We start from the raw sequence: 18,926 nt of genomic DNA, 5'->3' as shown, positions 1-18,926 counted from the left end.
AAAAGTTATGAGAAACTTGCACCGCTGTGTCAACAGAGCTTGGTGTTTATTGTCGGATGTACTAGGTTACGAAATCTGACTTTTTTATATGTTAGAGGAAGACCCCACTGAAAGATTCAGAACATGAATAATCATATTTGTCTTGGTACAAATGTATTATATAACATAAGGAAGTGAAATTTCATCACCAAAGCACGTTTTCTGGGCAGAGTGGCTGAAAACCCTACCTTATTGTTGAAGACTTTTTGAGTCATAAAAGTGCATTGGAACTGTGAACACTTCAGAGAGGTGTGTGTCCACTTGGAGACACCAGTTAGACCTCTCACTCAAGGCCTTGTAATTGTTTTGTCTTATGTTGCACCTACCCCACATTACTCCATTACAACAGCAGCATCACCATCATGGAGACATTTCAATGGCTATACAATGTATGTAAACATGAACAAATGATGATTCCTGGGTAAGATAATGGAACATAATGACTCATGAGCTTAAAATATATTCAAAATACATGTTGCATAAAACATAATTACCACAACAGTATCAATCAAATTTTGGAAACACCTACTCATTCCAGGGTTTTTCTTTTCTTTTTACTATTTTCTACATTGTAGAATAATATTGAAGACATCAAAACTTTGACATAACACATATGGAATCATGTAGTAACCAAAAAGGTGTTAGACAAATTATTTTATATTTGAGATCCTTCAAAGTAGCCACCCTTTGCCTTGATGACAGCTTTGCACACTCTTGGCATTCTCTCAACCAGCTTCATGATGTAGTCACCTGGAATGCATTTCAATTAACAGGTGTGCCTTGTTAAAAGTACATTTTGAGTGTGTTTGAGCCAATCAGTTGTGTTGTGACAAGGTAAGGGTGGTATACAGTAGATAGACCTATTTGGGGAAAAAGACCATGTCCATTTATTGCAAGAACAGCTCAAGAGAAATTACAGTCCATCATTACTTTAAGACATGAAGGTCAGTCAATGCGGAGAATGTCAAGATCTTTGAAAGTTTCTTCAAGTGCAGTCGCAAAAACCATCAAGCGCTATGATGAAACTGGCTCTCATGAGGACCATCACAGGAAAGGAAGACCCAGAGTTACCTCTGCTGCAGAGGATAAGTTCATTAGAGTTAAGTGCACCTCAGATTGCAGCCCAAATAAATGCTTCACAGAGTTCAAGTAACACACACATCTCAACATCAACTGTTCAGAGGAAACAATCAGGCCTTCATGGTCAAATCAAGGCACACCTAACCAGCATGGCTACCACAGCATTCTGCAGTGATATGCCATCCTATCTGGTTTGCACTTAGTGGGACTATCATTTGTTTATTCAACAGGACATTGACCCAAAACAACCCTCCAGACTGTGTAAGGGCTATTTGACCAAGGAAAGTGATGAGTGCTGCATTAGATGACCTGGCCTCCACAATCAACTGATCTCAACCCAATTGAGATGGTTTAGGATGAGTTGGACCGCAGAGTACAGGAAAAGCAGCCAACACTTTTTTGGTTACTACATGATTCCATATGTGTTATTTCATAGTTCTGATATCTTCACTATTATTCTACAATGTAGAAATTAGTAAAAATATAGAAAAACCCTGGAATGAGTAGGTGTGTCCAAACTTCTGACTGGTACTGTATGTCAATGTCCTTTAAAAAAAAACTGATGTAAAGGTATCTATGAAACAGAAATATTAACTCCAAAACGGTTGGACTGTATTGCGTGTATGTATCTATTCTAGTGAAACGTTTGTAATCTCAGTAATTGTGTATGTACTGTGGCGAAACTGAGTCAATGATGAACCTGCGCACAAATGTAATCCTCTCTTTCAGATTCTGTATCTTTCTTCAAATGTTTCAGTGTACACAGGTAGTGGGATAAACATTATGCCCTGTTCTAAAAATGCCAATCATGGAAAACGAGCCATTTCGTAATCACAGGGCATAAAACACAAACAGAATCATCTGAAAAGATATGGTCATATTATTTGCCAGCTTTGAGACAATCGGGTAGAAGCTGGTAGGGTTGCGAAATTCTAGGCAGCGGTTGGGTTTTACTTTAGTTATTTAGAGTAGGGGTTCTCATACTTTTTGGGGTTGGGGACCCCTTTTGTGTTAGCAAATTCATCAGAGACATCTGCAGTAGTCTACAAGGCTGGATGAACAAATGCTGCATTCAAGACAACTGGGAGCTCGGAACTCTGTACTCGGAAATCTCCGACCTCAGACTTCAGTGCATTCAAGACATCTGGGAACTCTGAAAAAAACTAGCTCCGAACTGTTATCTAACTCGGAATTCCAAGTCAGAAACTCGTTCCTCCTAGAGCTCTGACTTACCGATCTGAAGATCAAAGACGTCACGATTTGACCGCGTTTTTTTCAGTTCCCAGTTGTCTTGAAAGCACCATGGGAAATAACATTTCAAAGGCCCACCTCTTGGTATCGGAGAGATTTTTTTTGCAGTTTTCAAGCTAATTTCCTGCAATTCTACACATTATGCCATGAGGCACCGATATACATTTTTTTTGCAACTTTAAAACTAATATCCTGCAAGTCTACCCAATTTGCCATGAGGCAGAGAGAAAACTTAGCAGTTTTAAAGCTTAAATTACAGTGCATTTAGGTTTTAAATAAAACAGTTTGGGGGAATAGTAATGAGTTGGTGGAGTAATGTGGATACCAATATCCCTGTGAGCCTCCCAGGCCCATGTTGCCCAGAGTTAAGAACATAGATTGTAGATTAATAATATTACATTGTGTTACACACTTTAAACTTATTCCACAGATCCCTTGGCCAAAAGTCATTTAATCTGTTTTTAGTAATATACATGAAAAAAATCATGTAAAAAATGTATATACAGTGCATTCAGAAAGTATTCAGACCTTGACTTTTTCCACATTTTGTTAGGTTACAGCCTTATTCTAAAAATGATTAAATTAATTTGTATTCCTCATCAATCTACACACATTACCCCATAATGCCAAAGTGAAAACAGGTTTTTAGAAATTTTTGCAAATGTATTAAATTTAAAAAACAGAAATACCTTACTTATATAAGTATTCAGATCCTTTGCTATGAGACTCAAAATTGAGCTCAGGTGCATCCTGTTTCCATTGATCATCCTTGAGATGTTTCTACAACTTGATTGGAATCCACCAGTAGTAAATTAAATTGATTGGACAAGATTTGTAAAGGCACACACCTGTCTATATAAGGTTCCCACAGTTGACAGTGCATGTCAGAGCAAAAACCTAGCCATGAGGTTGAAGGAATTGTCCGTAGAGCTCCTAGACAGGATTGTGTCGAGGTACAGATCTGGGGAAGGGTACCAAAACATTTCTGCAGCATTGAAGGTCCCCAAGAACACAGTGGCCTCCATCAATCTTAAATGGAAGAAGTTTGGAACCACCAAGACTCCTAGAGCTGGCCGCCCGGCCAAACTGAGCAACCGGGGGAGAAGGGCCTTGGTCGGGGAGGTGACCAAGAACCCGATGGTCACTCTGACAGAGCCTCAGAGTTCCTCTGTGGAGATGAGAGAACCTTCCAGAAGGACAACCATCTCTGCATTACTCCACCAATCAGGCCTTTATGGCAGAGTGGCCAGACGGAAGCCACTCTTCAGTAAAAGGCACATGACAACCTGCTTGGGTTGTCAAGGACTCTCAGCCATTAGAAATGAGATTCTCTGGTCTGATGAAACTTAGATTGAACTCTTTGGCCTGAATGCCAAGTATCACATCTGGAGGAAACCTCGCACCATCCCTTTGGTGAAGCATGGTGGTGGCAACATCATGTTGTGGAGATGTTTTTCAATGGCAAGGACTGGGAAACTAGTCAGGATCGAGGGAAAGATGAATGGAGCATAGTACAGAGAGATCCTTGAAGAAAATCTGCTCCAGAGCGCTCAGGACCTCAGACTGGGGCGAAGGTTCACCTTCCAACAGGAAAACAACCCTAAGAACACAGCCAAGACAAAGCAGGAGTGGCTTCGGGGCATGTATCTGAATGTCCTTGAGTGGCCAAGCCAGAGCCCGGACTTGAACCCGATTGAACATCTCTGGAAAGACCTGAAAATAACTGTGCAGAAACGTTCCCCATCCAACCTGACATAGCTTGAGAGGATCTGCAGAGGAGAATGGGAGAAACTTCCAAATACAGGTGTGCCAAGCTTGTAGCGTCATACTCAAGAAGACTCAAGGCTGTATTCGCTGCCAAATGTTCTTCAACAAAGTACTGAGTAAAGGGTCTGAATACTTACGTAAATGTGATATTTAGTTTTTTTCCCATACATTTTCTAAAATGTCTAAAAAGCTGTTTTTGCTTCGTCATTAAGTGGTATTGTGTGTAAATTGATGAGGGAAAAAAAACTATTTAACGCATTTTACAAAAAAACTAACGTAACAAAATGTGGAAAAAAGTCAAGAGGTCTGAATACTTTCCCAATGTACTGTATATACAGTACCAGTCAAAAGTTTGGACACCCCTACTCATTTCAGGGCTTTATTATATTTTGATTTGTTTAACACTTTTTTGGTTACTCCATGATTCCATATCTGTTATTTCATAGTTTTGATGTCTTCACTACTTTTCTACAATGTAGAAAATAGTAAAAATAAAGATAAATCCTCGAATGAGTAGGTGTGTCCAAACTTTTGACAGGTACTGTATATATTTTAGATCTGTCCGCTTAAACCTTACTGTACCTCCGCGACCCCACTTTGAGAACCCGATTTAGAGAGTATCAAAAAGAGGTTGAAAGCAGGTCACAGGCGGAGGCTGATGAAGCTATGTTCTCTTTGAAATGTCATCATCCTGTTTTTGGAGCAGGGTCTGGTATGTTACAAATTCATGGAACTGTTCACTTCACACTAAGAGGAATCAGTCCACTCACTAAGTCCTTAGTCATTCATAGTGCGAAGTGCTCTAATGCGATGCAGAGGCCAGTTTACTGTTAGCAGACTAAAGAGTTTAGTTCATACAGTAGTTGGAATTCCAGTGTTGAGATCTCCATTGTAGTTCCAGTAAGGAGTATAAATACTTTTCCTCCCACAAACTTGGTTCTTATTCCAGTAAGACTTGAACTTGTCTATTCAATAGACTTCAGTTCCTCTTGAGTAGTTCCAGTGTTGTCATCATTCTCCAGTAGTAGGAGTCAAGGAGCAGGCCTGACCCCTAGAGTGGTGAGATCTGGATATTGCCTCACCATCCACTACACAGACCTGACCCCTAATGGTGAGATCTAGGTATTGCCCCACCTAGTGGTTAGGTCTGGGTATTGCCCCACCATCCACCACCCAGCCCTGACCCCTAGTGTTGAGATCTAGGTATTGCCCAACCAAGTGGTAAGATCTGGGTATTGCCCCATCATCCACCACACAGCCCTGACCCCTAGCGGTGAGATCTAGGTGTTGGTTGCCCCACCTAGTGGTGAGATCTGGGTATTGCCCCACCTAGTGGTGAGATCTGGGTATTGCCCCACCTAGTGGTGAGATCTGGGTATTGCCCCACCTAGTGGTGAGATCTGGGTATTGCCCCACCAAGTGGTGAGATCTGGGTATTGCCCCACCAAGTGGTGAGATCTGGGTATTGCCCCACCAAGTGGTGAGATCTGGGTATTGCCCCACCAAGTGGTGAGATCTGGGTATTGCGTTCACTATCCCCTACACAGGTCATTTGTAGAGAATGTGCTTCATCAAAGCTATGATGGGAAGATTCAGATTCCATAAATCTATCGATCTATCTGCACAGGATTTACATGTTCATTTGACAAAAAATGGCACATTAGACTTCTCTATGTGATCATATATGTACATTGTCATTATGTCTAAAGGTGTTTTACATAACACATCATAAAAAGAGGAGGAACACAGACGAGTGTGAAGGTGATATATTTGGGTGTTTCTGTTTTCCGAATGAATAAATAAACCTGAATTACAGCAAAATAAATAATATGTAATGGAGGTAGAGGTTTGGAAACACTATGACAGGGTTTCCAAAACTTGGTCCTCAGGACCCCAAGGGGTGCACGTTTTGGTTTCAACTAATCATCAAGCTTTGATCATTTGAATCAGCTGTGTGGTGTTAGGGCAAAAACTAAACGTGCACACCTTGGGATCCGTAGGACTGAGTTTGGGAAACGCTGCACTACGAGGATGTACAATGAAGTGAAAGGTAGGCAGGTGGGTGGGCAGCATTTTTACTATCCAACTGTCTGGTCATTTTGGTATTTGTTCGGTGGTACAGTAGCGTGATGGCCTCCAGCGCTACATCCTCCAGTAGTAGTGCACTGAACTCCACAGCCTGAACTCAAGCCCTGTTAGGTGTTATACTAGAGATATTACAGAAAGGAGGAGATGGGAATCGCATTGGGCTATGAATGGAGGAACGTATAACGCCCCACTCAGCACAGCAGACTGTCAACCAATCGCATTCACGTTGTCATGCTGCATCACGTTGTTGCTAAGCAAATCGTCACGCAATTCTCAAAGTCAGGGTATGAATCTCAAAGTCAGGGTATGAATCGAGAAACCTGCCTATCTTCCTCAAAAGTACGTAATGTCACGATTCCAAAGCTATACGATATTACACAGAACAAGTTAATTATCTCACATCTCGGAAAAGATTTGTAATGTTGGGTTTTTGACCCAGCACCCAATTGAGCTCTCCTTGTCCCAGAATCACCCAGAATGCACCGCGGGCCCATTGACGACACATGGGCAACGTACACAATGAGCATTAATACGATTCCACTGTAGTTTCCCCATCTCCTCCTTAAAAGTATCTCTGGTTATATCAATTGACATATCACATAATATATCTGGTATTTTAGCTCAGTGGTTCTGGTGACTGTTTCTATCCCTGGAGATGCTACTTTGTAGTGGTTGTTGGTAGAAAGACAAGGAGAGGTAGGTCTTAAAGCCGTGGGTTACTTTGCTGCGCCCTCTGCTGTCTCGGAGTGGCCCTCTGCTGTCTCGGAGTGGCCCTTGCTGCTGGGTTTGTGGGCCTGTTTCTGTTGCTGCTCCAGCTCTTTCTTACGGAGCTTCTCTCGCTGTTTGTCCAGTTTCTCCCGGTTCCTCCGAGCCTTCTCCATCAGGACCTTGAGGTCCTTTGCCTTCTTCTTGATCAGAGCCCGGTCGTGGGAGGAGGCAACGCCAAGGGTCTGTACACCAACACACACACACACAGGACAAGGGTCAGAGATCGGGGGGTGAGTGAACAGATGCACATCTGTAAGGGAAATCAAGTCCAGGGAATTGAACGCAGCAGCTAGGGTCTAATAAAATACATCACGAGCTGTAACAATTTTAGCCTGTTTTTTTTACAGTTAATATCTTTGGCCCAAAGCTTCAGGGCAAGTATAGAAGCTAATGACAGAAATGTATTCAGAATCAGTTACTATATTAAAAAGTTAAACTACTTGTAGCTTGGCGAGTTTCACCAAACACCCTAATATGACAATATGTAAACAAGGTGATACTAGTAACTTACTAGTGACTAAGGCCAGGATTCAATCCAAGGCACATTGTAGAGCAGCGCACTTTAACAGACTTTTATACTTGAGCTGACATGATCCTTTACCATGAATGTGATCTCTGCGAACGTCGGAGAAAATGCTTTTAAAAGGCACATTGTCAACTGTATAGTGCGGTGCTCTATAGCGCACCTCAGATTGAATCCCAAAGTGACTAACACAGCTGGATATGCACATTAACACAGGTTTCATCCCTTTACCTTGAGCTCAGCACTGTCCAGCTGCAGTAGCTGGTCTCCGTCTACGTTCTTGGCCATGAAATCTGGGATGTACTGCTCCAGGTTTAGTCCCATGAGCCAGCGGGACACCTGCTGGGAGGTCCACTCTGTCACAATGAGGTTCTGCCACTGGTGCTGCTTGGGGCACTGGCCCTCATCTAGGATCTAGATAACACACACACACACACACACACACACACACACACACACACACACACACACACACACGGTTGGAGGTCTACAGAGAACCAAGCTTTCTTCAACCTTTATTTCTCTCTCCACATGAAGCGACGAGAGCGAACACATAGTGATGGATGATTTAAAATGAATCATTTCTAAATGTTTAGAATAGGTGTGGACAGCATGCTGAAGACTGAACATCACATAAGAAACACGCAGTCCCAAGGTTTTGGAGTATCTACCGCGTGTGTTAAAACAATATGAGCATTATTGACGGACGGAGGCGTGTGATGTAAACACATTTCCTTTTAGCCGTTCAGAGCCAGATCCTACCTCCTCATCTATCATATCCAGACTCTGAACATGGCAGCATGGGGGACAACAGGACAGAAGAGGCCAGTCAATACAAAAACACAGTAGCAGCAGTGGAACAGGGCACACAATGGTGCCCTTTACAGGCCTACAGGGCAGGGTCTGCCAAACTCTGTCCTGGGCCCCCGGGTGCACGTTTTGGTTTATGTCCTAGCACTACACAGCTGATTCAAATAACCAACTCATTATCAATCTTTGATTACTTGAATCAGCTGTGTAGAGCTAGGGAGGAAACAAAACGTGTACCCAGGGGGGGCCCAGGACAGAGTTTGGGAGGCCCTGCTACAGGGTACATACAAGATACAAAATGGCTGAATAGTGAACCTACCGTTGCTTACATAAAAGTTAGTTACATTTAATATAAGTTGTAAGGAATTAAACAGGAAACAGGTCAGTCGAACACCATTGTTACACTGTCTGGACACTTGGCAACCAGATGTTATTTGGCATGGCAGGAGCACTATGTGGTGAAATATAGGCACTTAAAATATAGTTCAATAACTACTGCTTGTTGATACTGGGTTGATACTTTATGTGAGATCAAATCTTTGTTTCTCACCTCGTCCGAGGAGAGCACCAGGGTGTGTGAGTGACCGGACATCTTGGCTTTAGTCAGCAGACCACTGACCTCCACTGAGCTGCTACTGCTGGTACTTAGATCATCCTTCACCACTGGACCCTATGGAGAACAACACCATGCAGAAGTCTATTAGTCCTTAGTCAAAACATTGTTTACATCCAAAATGGCATCCTATTCCCTATTTAGTGCCCTATGGGCCCTGGTCAAAAGTTTGTGTGCCATTTCATGCCCAGCCTTTTGTTTTTACCTTTATTTAACTAGGCAAGTCAGTTAACAACAAATTCTTATTTACAATGACGCCATACCCCGGCCAAACCTGGGCAATTGTGCGCCGCCCTATGGGACTCCCATTCACGTCCGGTTGTGATACAGCCTGGAATCGGACCAGGGTCTGTAGTGACACCTCAAGCACGGAGATGCAGTGCCTTAGACCGCTGTGCCACTCGGGAGCCCATCTCACATATTGTATTCCCCTCTCAACACAAAGAAATCCATTTTTGTTGTGTGATGTTTTTAATCCAAAGCAACTAAATTCCATTGTTAATGCTGATTTCAAAATGTATAGATGGACTAGACAGGACGGACTGTTACATACATATTTTGTGGACTTATTGCTAATTCAGAGACATATTGTATTGTTCAATGATGTGACGTAATGAAACATAACTTTGATATTATACTGCATAATTAAGCAAGTTTACTGTGGTTTGAGTTGTTGTTTGGGGATCTGTAGCTGAACTGAGTCACCTTCCCCCAGCAGTGTATGTGAGAGAGAGTGTGGGTGAGTGTGTGTGTATGTGCATATGTCGGTATGTGTATGTGCATGTGTGTGTGTGAGTGTATGACTGAACACGCATGTGCGCGTGCATGTGTGTTTATGTGTGTGTGTGTGTGTTTAGCTGCGAGACCTCAGTAGTTCTCCCTGTCCCCAGTGATAACAATAATAAACTGTCTGGCAGACAGACTGGGGGCATCTTAATCTCTGAAGCTTACAGCTGGCCAGACCTACCTACCTACCGCCCAAGGTGGGCTTTCCTTAGTCAACATGACTAAGGATGTCTGCACAAACATAACCCTCCTTGTGATTTGAGGTACTGTAAATCTGTCTGATTCTCTTGTCTGTGGCCAGATTGGATCCACTGAGCTCGGTAACTAGCTACTTCTTTGGGGTGAAAAGCTTGAGCCAGAAGCACACCTTCCATTAGTGATTCCCTGTTGTGCAGCCTTGAGGTTTGTGAGAAGAGAGAGAGATACATCACTTGAACCTCACCTCAGGGGAGCGGTAGGCAGCTAGATTCAGCCCTGGGACCATTTTTGTTGGTGGGGATGGTCGGGGGCCAGAAAATAATTATAATAATTTGTACACTACAAATTGACCACAACTAAGCCCAGAAAGAGATTGTATTTAAAAAATAACAATCATTTCATACCTTGATTACATTGAGACACAATTGCGTCTCTTCTTTTATTTGTGTGAATACTTGAGAACAGATTTCCTAAATTAAACACATTTTAAGCTGAATTCCAGTATTTTTTTACTATAAACTTTGGGGGGGCAAAACAAAATCACCGGTTTTGGCCCACGGGCCGACTGGTGCCGAGCTCTGCCTTAAGGTTATGTATCAAGAATGAAAGACTAGATACTATGCAAAAAATGCGATATTATATTGAAGTGATTTCCCTATTGCTATAACTTGATTGATAACATCAGTGGCTAAAGAATATCTAACTAATGAATTACTATAGACAAATCAAACAGCCAGTCAAAAAGTGAGAGCCAGATAATGTGATTGAAAGAGAAATGCTGTTACGCAAAAACCCAACCTCTGAAATTAAAATAACAAAATAAATGCTGATTCACATTCTTGAAGAAATTATGAATGATTCATTACTGTTCAGATTTCCATTTGATTTAATTAACTTCAGTCTAATCCAATATGCCTCTATATTTGTGTAAATTACTGAAATTAACTTTGATGAAGTACAATATGAATATGCTAATTAGACCGTGTCATGCCCTGCTATGTACAGTACTTGTTCGTATTCTGTTTGATTGGGTATGATTGGAGCAAACAAACATAAATACCATACCAAGTCATATGAATAGGAGAAGAAGTGGGGCCATGTAAGAGATTTCTGTTAAATGCATCAAAACCAGACATAGGTTAAATCAATGCAACGTGAACAAACAATATGAAACACAATAAATAGCCTTTACGTATTATCTGCATTAGAACACATCAGTGAGCACTGTCAATACGTATTGTCATGTAGATGCTCTGTTTCTGATCACCGTGCCAACAGTATTGAATCAATGTCCGTTTCCCAAATAGCACCTTCTCCTATACATAGCGCACTACATTTGACCAGGGCACTATGTAGGGGAGAGTGTGCAATTTGGGATGCAGACAGAGTCTACAGTATTTAATCAATGTCAATAGTTTAAACCCACATGGTCCAGTACTAGCCTGGTACCCATACTGTCTGTGCTGAAGCCAAACATCAGACTATCATCAGTCTATCATCTACACAACGACAGAAGAGTTACTGTACGTACATCATGGGACCTGGCTAGTCTAGTACCACTACAGACACACAGTTTGGGTTTCTCTTCACACACATACCTTGGCCTTGAGCCTCTCTGGGCTATTCTCAGCGGAGGGCTCTGTAGAACTGGGGAGAAGAGACATGGTTAGTAGAGAAAACACAGATCAAACATTGAGATACAATAACAGTGTGAAAATAGGTTGGGAAACAACAGACTGGGACAACCAACTGCAAACATAGTGCCAGAGTTACGAAACCCCTGACCTCCAGAGAGAATCACACCAGTAAAACCCCTGTACCTCCAGAGAGAATCACACCAGTAAAACCCCTGTACCTCCAGAGAATCACACCAGTAAACCCCCTGTACCTCCAGAGAATCACACCAGTAAAACCCCTGTACCTCCAGAGAGAATCACACCAGTAAAACCCCTGTACCTCCAGAGAATCACACCAGTAAAACCCCTGTACCTCCAGAGAATCACACCAGTAAAACCCCTGTACCTCCAGAGAATCACACCAGTAAAACCCCTGTACCTCCAGAGAGAATCACACCAGTAAAACCCCTGTACCTCCAGAGAGAATCACACCAGTAAAACCCCTGTACCTCCAGAGAGAATCACACCAGTAAAACCCCTGTACCTCCAGAGAATCACACCAGTAAAACCCCTGTACCTCCAGAGAATCACACCAGTAAAACCCCTGTACCCCCTTTGAGAATCACACCAGTAAAACCCCTGTACCTCCAGAGAGAATCACACCAGTAAAACCCCTGTACCTCCAGAGAGAATCACACCAGTAAAACCCCTGTACCTCCAGAGAGAATCACACCAGTAAAACCCCTGTACCTCCAGAGAATCACACCAGTAAAACCCCTGTACCTCCAGAGAGAATCACACCAGTAAAACCCCTGTACCTCCAGAGAATCACACCAGTAAAACCCCTGTACCTCCAGAGAATCACACCAGTAAAACCCCTGTACCTCCAGAGAGAATCACACCAGTAAAACCCCTGTACCTCCAGAGAGAATCACACCAGTAAAACCCCTGTACCTCCAGAGAGAATCACACCAGTAAAACCCCTGTACCTCCAGAGAGAATCACACCAGTAAAACCCCTGTACCTCCAGAGAGAATCACACCAGTAAAACCCCTGTACCTCCAGAGAATCACACCAGTAAAACCCCTGTACCTCCAGAGAATCAAACCAGTAAAACCCCTGTACCTCCGAGAGAATCACACCAGTAAAACCCCTGTACCTCCAGAGAGAATCACACCAGTAAAACCCCTGTACCTCAAGAGAGAATCACACCAGTAAAACCCCTGTACCTCCAGAGAGAATCACACCAGTAAAACCCCTGTACCTCCAGAGAGAATCACACCAGTAAACCCCTGTACCTCCGAGAGAATCACACCAGTAAAACCCCTGTACCTCCAGAGAGAATCACACCAGTAAAACCCCTGTACCTCCAGAGAATCACACCAGTAAAACCCCTGTACCTCCAGAGAGAATCACACCAGTAAAACCGCTGTACCTCCAGAGAGAATCACACCAGTAAAACCCCTGTACCTCCAGAGAATCACACCAGTAAAACCCCTGTACCTCCAGAGAATCACACCAGTAAAACCCCTGTACCCCCTTTGAGAATCACACCAGTAAAACCCCTGTACCTCCAGAGAGAATCACACCAGTAAAACCCCTGTACCTCCAGAGAGAATCACACCAGTAAAACCCCTGTACCTCCAGAGAGAATCACACCAGTAAAACCCCTGTACCTCCAGAGAATCACACCAGTAAAACCCCTGTACCTCCAGAGAGAATCACACCAGTAAAACCCCTGTACCTCCAGAGAATCACACCAGTAAAACCCCTGTACCTCCAGAGAATCACACCAGTAAAACCCCTGTACCTCCAGAGAGAATCACACCAGTAAAACCCCTGTACCTCCAGAGAGAATCACACCAGTAAAACCCCTGTACCTCCAGAGAGAATCACACCAGTAAAACCCCTGTACCTCCAGAGAGAATCACACCAGTAAAACCCCTGTACCTCCAGAGAGAATCACACCAGTAAAACCCCTGTACCTCCAGAGAGAATCACACCAGTAAAACCCCTGTACCTCCAGAGAATCACACCAGTAAAACCCCTGTACCTCCAGAGAGAATCACGCCAGTAAACCCCCTGTACCTCCAGAGAGAATCACACCAGTAAAACCCCTGTACCTCCAGAGAGAATCACACCAGTAAAACCCCTGTACCTCCAGAGAGAATCACACCAGTAAAACCCCTGTACCTCCAGAGAGAATCACACCAGTAAAACCCCTGTACCTCCAGAGAGAATCACACCAGTAAAACCCCTGTACCTCCAGAGAGAATCACACCAGTAAAACCCCTGTACCTCCAGAGAGAATCACACCAGTAAAACCCCTGTACCTCCAGAGAGAATCACACCAGTAAAACCCCTGTACCTCCAGAGAGAATCACACCAGTAAAACCCCTGTACCTCCAGAGAGAATCACACCAGTAAAACCCCTGTACCTCCAGAGAGAATCACACCAGTAAAACCCCTGTACCTCCAGAGAATCACACCAGTAAAACCCCTGTACCTCCAGAGAATCACACCAGTAAAACCCCTGTACCTCCAGAGAGAATCACACCAGTAAAACCCCTGTACCTCCAGAGAGAATCACACCAGTAAAACCCCTGTACCTCCAGAGAGAATCACACCAGTAAAACCCCTGTACCTCCAGAGAGAATCACACCAGTAAAACCCCTGTACCTCCAGAGAATCACACCAGTAAAACCCCTGTACCTCCAGAGAGAATCACACCAGTAAAACCCCTGTACCTCCAGAGAGAATCACACCAGTAAAACCCCTGTACCTCCAGAGAGAATCACACCAGTAAAACCCCTGTACCTCCAGAGAGAATCACACCAGTAAAACCCCTGTACCTCCAGAGAATCACACCAGTAAAACCCCTGTACCTCCAGAGAGAATCACACCAGTAAAACCCCTGTACCTCCAGAGAATCACACCAGTAAAACCCCTGTACCTCCAGAGAGAATCACACCAGTAAACCCCTGTACCTCCAGAGAGAATCACACCAGTAAAACCCCTGTACCTCCAGAGAATCACACCAGTAAAACCCCTGTACCTCCAGAGAGAATCACACCAGTAAAACCCCTGTACCTCCAGAGAATCACACCAGTAAAACCCCTGTACCTCCAGAGAATCACACCAGTAAAACCCCTGTACCTCCAGAGAGAATCACACCAGTAAAACCCCTGTACCTCCAGAGAATCACACCAGTAAAACCCCTGTACCTCCAGAGAGAATCACACCAGTAAAACCCCTGTACCTCCAGAGAGAATCACACCAGTAAAACCCCTGTACCTCCAGAGAGAATCACACCAGTAAAACCCCTGTACCTCCAGAGAATCACACCAGTAAAACCCCTGTACCTCCAGAGAGAATCACACCAGTAAAACCCCTGTACCTCCAGAGAGAATCACACCAGTAAAACCCCTGTACCTCCAGAGAGAATCACACCAGTAAAACCCCTGTACCTCCAGAGAGAATCACACCAGTAAAACCCCTGTACCTCCAGAGAATCACACCAGTAAAACCCCTGTACCTCCAGAGAGAATCACACCAGTAAAACCCCTGTACCTCCAGAGAATCACACCAGTAAAACCCCTGTACCTCCAGAGAGAATCACACCAGTAAAACCCCTGTACCTCCAGAGAATCACACCAGTAAAACCCCTGTACCTCCAGAGAGAATCACACCAGTAAAACCCCTGTACCTCCAGAGAATCACACCAGTAAAACCCCTGTACCTCCAGAGAGAATCACACCAGTAAAACCCCTGTACCTCCAGAGAATCACACCAGTAAAACCCCTGTACCTCCAGAGAATCACACCAGTAAAACCCCTGTACCTCCACAGAGAATCACACCAGTAAAACCCCTGTACCTCCAGAGAGAATCACACCAGTAAAACCCCTGTACCTCCAGAGAGAATCACACCAGTAAAACTCCTGTACCTCCAGAGAGAATCACACCAGTAAAACCCCTGTACCTCCAGAGAGAATCACACCAGTAAAACCCCTGTACCTCCGAGAGAATCACACCAGTAAAACCCCTGTACCTCCAGAGAGAATCACACCAGTAAAACCCCTGTACCTCCAGAGAGAATCACACCAGTAAAACCCCTGTACCTCCAGAGAGAATCACACCAGTAAAACCCCTGTACCTCCAGAGAGAATCACACCAGTAAAACCCCTGTACCTCCAGAGAGAATCACACCAGTAAAACCCCTGTACCTCCAGAGAGAATCACACCAGTAAAACCCCTGTACCTCCAGAGAGAATCACACCAGTAAAACCCCTGTACCTCCAGAGAGAATCACACCAGTAAAACCCCTGTACCTCCAGAGAGAATCACACCAGTAAAACCCCTGTACCTCCAGAGAGAATCACACCAGTAAAACCCCTGTACCTCCAGAGAATCACACCAGTAAAACCCCTGTACCTCCAGAGAGAATCACACCAGTAAAACCCCTGTACCTCCAGAGAGAATCACACCAGTAAAACCCCTGTACCTCCAGAGAGAATCACACCAGTAAAACCCCTGTACCTCCAGAGAATCACACCAGTAAAACCCCTGTACCTCCAGAGAGAATCACACCAGTAAAACCCCTGTACCTCCAGAGAGAATCACACCAGTAAAACCCCTGTACCTCCAGAGAGAATCACACCAGTAAAACCCCTGTACCTCCAGAGAGAATCACACCAGTAAAACCCCTGTACCTCCAGAGAGAATCACACCAGTAAAACCCCTGTACCTCCAGAGAGAATCACACCAGTAAAACCCCTGTACCTCCAGAGAGAATCACACCAGTAAAACCCCTGTACCTCCAGAGAGAATCACACCAGTAAAACCCCTGTACCTCCAGAGAGAATCACACCAGTAAAACCCCTGTACCTCCAGAGAGAATCACACCAGTAAAACCCCTGTACCTCCAGAGAGAATCACACCAGTAAAACCCCTGTACCTCCAGAGAGAATCACACCAGTAAAACCCCTGTACCTCCAGAGAGAATCACACCAGTAAAACCCCTGTACCTCCAGAGAGAATCACACCAGTAAAACCCCTGTACCTCCAGAGAGAATCACACCAGTAAAACCCCTGTACCTCCAGAGAGAATCACACCAGTAAAACCCCTGTACCTCCAGAGAGAATCACACCAGTAAAACCCCTGTACCTCCAGAGAGAATCACACCAGTAAAACCCCTGTACCTCCAGAGAGAATCACACCAGTAAAACCCCTGTACCTCCAGAGAGAATCACACCAGTAAAACCCCTGTACCTCCAGAGAGAATCACACCAGTAAAACCCCTGTACCTCCAGAGAGAATCACACCAGTAAAACCCCTGTACCTCCAGAGAGAATCACACCAGTAAAACCCCTGTACCTCCAGAGAGAATCACACCAGTAAAACCCCTGTACCTCCAGAGAGAATCACACCAGTAAAACCCCTGTACCTCCAGAGAGAATCACACCAGTAAAACCCCTGTACCTCCGAGAGAATCACACCAGTAAAACCCCTGTACCTCCAGAGAGAATCACACCAGTAAAACCCCTGTACCTCCAGAGAGAATCACACCAGTAAAACCCCTGTACCTCCAAGAGAATCACACCAGTAAAACCCCTGTACCTCCAGAGAGAATCACACCAGTAAAACCCCTGTACCTCCAGAGAGAATCACACCAGTAAAACCCCTGTACCTCCAGAGAATCACACCAGTAAAACCCCTGTACCTCCAGAGAGAATCACACCAGTAAAACCCCTGTACCTCCAGAGAGAATCACACCAGTAAAACCCCTGTACCTCCAGAGAGAATCACACCAGTAAAACCCCTGTACCTCCAAGAGAATCACACCAGTAAAACCCCTGTACCTCCAGAGAGAATCACACCAGTAAAACCCCTGTACCTCCAGAGAGAATCACACCAGTAAAACCCCTGTACCTCCAGAGAGAATCACACCAGTAAAACCCCTGTACCTCCAGAGAGAATCACACCAGTAAAACCCCTGTACCTCCAGAGAATCACACCAGTAAAACCCCTGTACCTCCAGAGAGAATCACACCAGTAAAACCCCTGTACCTCCAGAGAGAATCACACCAGTAAAACCCCTGTACCTCCAGAGAGAATCACACCAGTAAAACCCCTGTACCTCCAGAGAGAATCACACCAGTAAAACCCCTGTACCTCCAGAGAATCACACCAGTAAAACCCCTGTACCTCCAGAGAGAATCACACCAGTAAAACCCCTGTACCTCCAGAGAGAATCACACCAGTAAAACCCCTGTACCTCCAGAGAGAATCACACCAGTAAAACCCCTGTACCTCCAGAGAGAATCACACCAGTAAAACCCCTGTACCTCCAGAGAGAATCACACCAGTAAAACCCCTGTACCTCCAGAGAGAATCACACCAGTAAAACCCCTGTACCTCCAGAGAGAATCACACCAGTAAAACCCCTGTACCTCCAGAGAGAATCACACCAGTAAAACCCCTGTACCTCCAGAGAGAATCACACCAGTAAAACCCCTGTACCTCCAGAGAGAATCACACCAGTAAAACCCCTGTACCTCCAGAGAGAATCACACCAGTAAAACCCCTGTACCTCCAGAGAGAATCACACCAGTAAAACCCCTGTACCTCCAGAGAGAATCACACCAGTAAAACCCCTGTACCTCCAGAGAGAATCACACCAGTAAAACCCCTGTACCTCCAGAGAGAATCACACCAGTAAAACCCCTGTACCTCCAGAGAGAATCACACCAGTAAAACCCCTGTACCTCCAGAGAGAATCACACCAGTAAAACCCCTGTACCTCCGAGAGAATCACACCAGTAAAACCCCTGTACCTCCAGAGAGAATCACACCAGTAAAACCCCTGTACCTCCAGAGAGAATCACACCAGTAAAACCCCTGTACCTCCAGAGAGAATCACACCAGTAAAACCCCTGTACCTCCGAGAGAATCACACCAGTAAAACCCCTGTACCTCCAGAGAGAATCACACCAGTAAAACCCCTGTACCTCCAGAGAGAATCACACCAGTAAAACCCCTGTACCTCCAGAGAGAATCACACCAGTAAAACCCCTGTACCTCCAGAGAGAATCACACCAGTAAAACCCCTGTACCTCCAGAGAGAATCACACCAGTAAAACCCCTGTACCTCCGAGAGAATCACACCAGTAAAACCCCTGTACCTCCAGAGAGAATCACACCAGTAAAACCCCTGTACCTCCAGAGAGAATCACACCAGTAAAACCCCTGTACCTCCAGAGAGAATCACACCAGTAAAACCCCTGTACCTCCAGAGAGAATCACACCAGTAAAACCCCTGTACCTCCAGAGAGAATCACACCAGTAAAACCCCTGTACCTCCAGAGAGAATCACACCAGTAAAACCC

General features: G+C 44.6%; 1 protein-coding gene across 5 annotated transcripts in view; it reads right to left on the bottom strand.

Annotated features, from left to right (window-relative positions):
* Positions 1 to 5,888: 5,888 nt before the first annotated feature.
* Positions 5,889 to 18,926, bottom strand: part of LOC106570463 (neurabin-1) — a 140,803-nt gene continuing 127,765 nt past the window's right edge. For 2 of the 5 annotated variants that reach the window (XM_014142825.2, XM_014142828.2), the window contains exons 15-20: positions 11,522 to 11,570; positions 10,989 to 11,033; positions 8,877 to 8,996; positions 8,279 to 8,302; positions 7,748 to 7,930; positions 5,889 to 7,175 (exon numbers count right to left, since the gene is read on the bottom strand). In XM_014142825.2, coding sequence (XP_013998300.2) covers positions 6,942 to 7,175; positions 7,748 to 7,930; positions 8,279 to 8,302; positions 8,877 to 8,996; positions 10,989 to 11,033; positions 11,522 to 11,570 — 655 coding nt within the window. In that variant the 3' untranslated portion in view covers positions 5,889 to 6,941. The remainder of the gene's footprint in view (positions 7,176 to 7,747; positions 7,931 to 8,278; positions 8,303 to 8,876; positions 8,997 to 10,988; positions 11,034 to 11,521; positions 11,571 to 18,926) is intronic. The other 3 variants (XM_014142829.2, XM_014142830.2, XM_014142831.2) reach the window with 3 other exon arrangements.

The sequence above is a fragment of the Salmo salar genome, chromosome ssa14 (assembly GCF_905237065.1).
Source record: "Salmo salar chromosome ssa14, Ssal_v3.1, whole genome shotgun sequence".
NCBI classification, from domain to species: domain Eukaryota; kingdom Metazoa; phylum Chordata; class Actinopteri; order Salmoniformes; family Salmonidae; genus Salmo; species Salmo salar.
The sequence above is the reverse complement of the archived record's forward strand: the minus strand, read 5'-3'. Positions and strand labels throughout refer to the sequence as shown.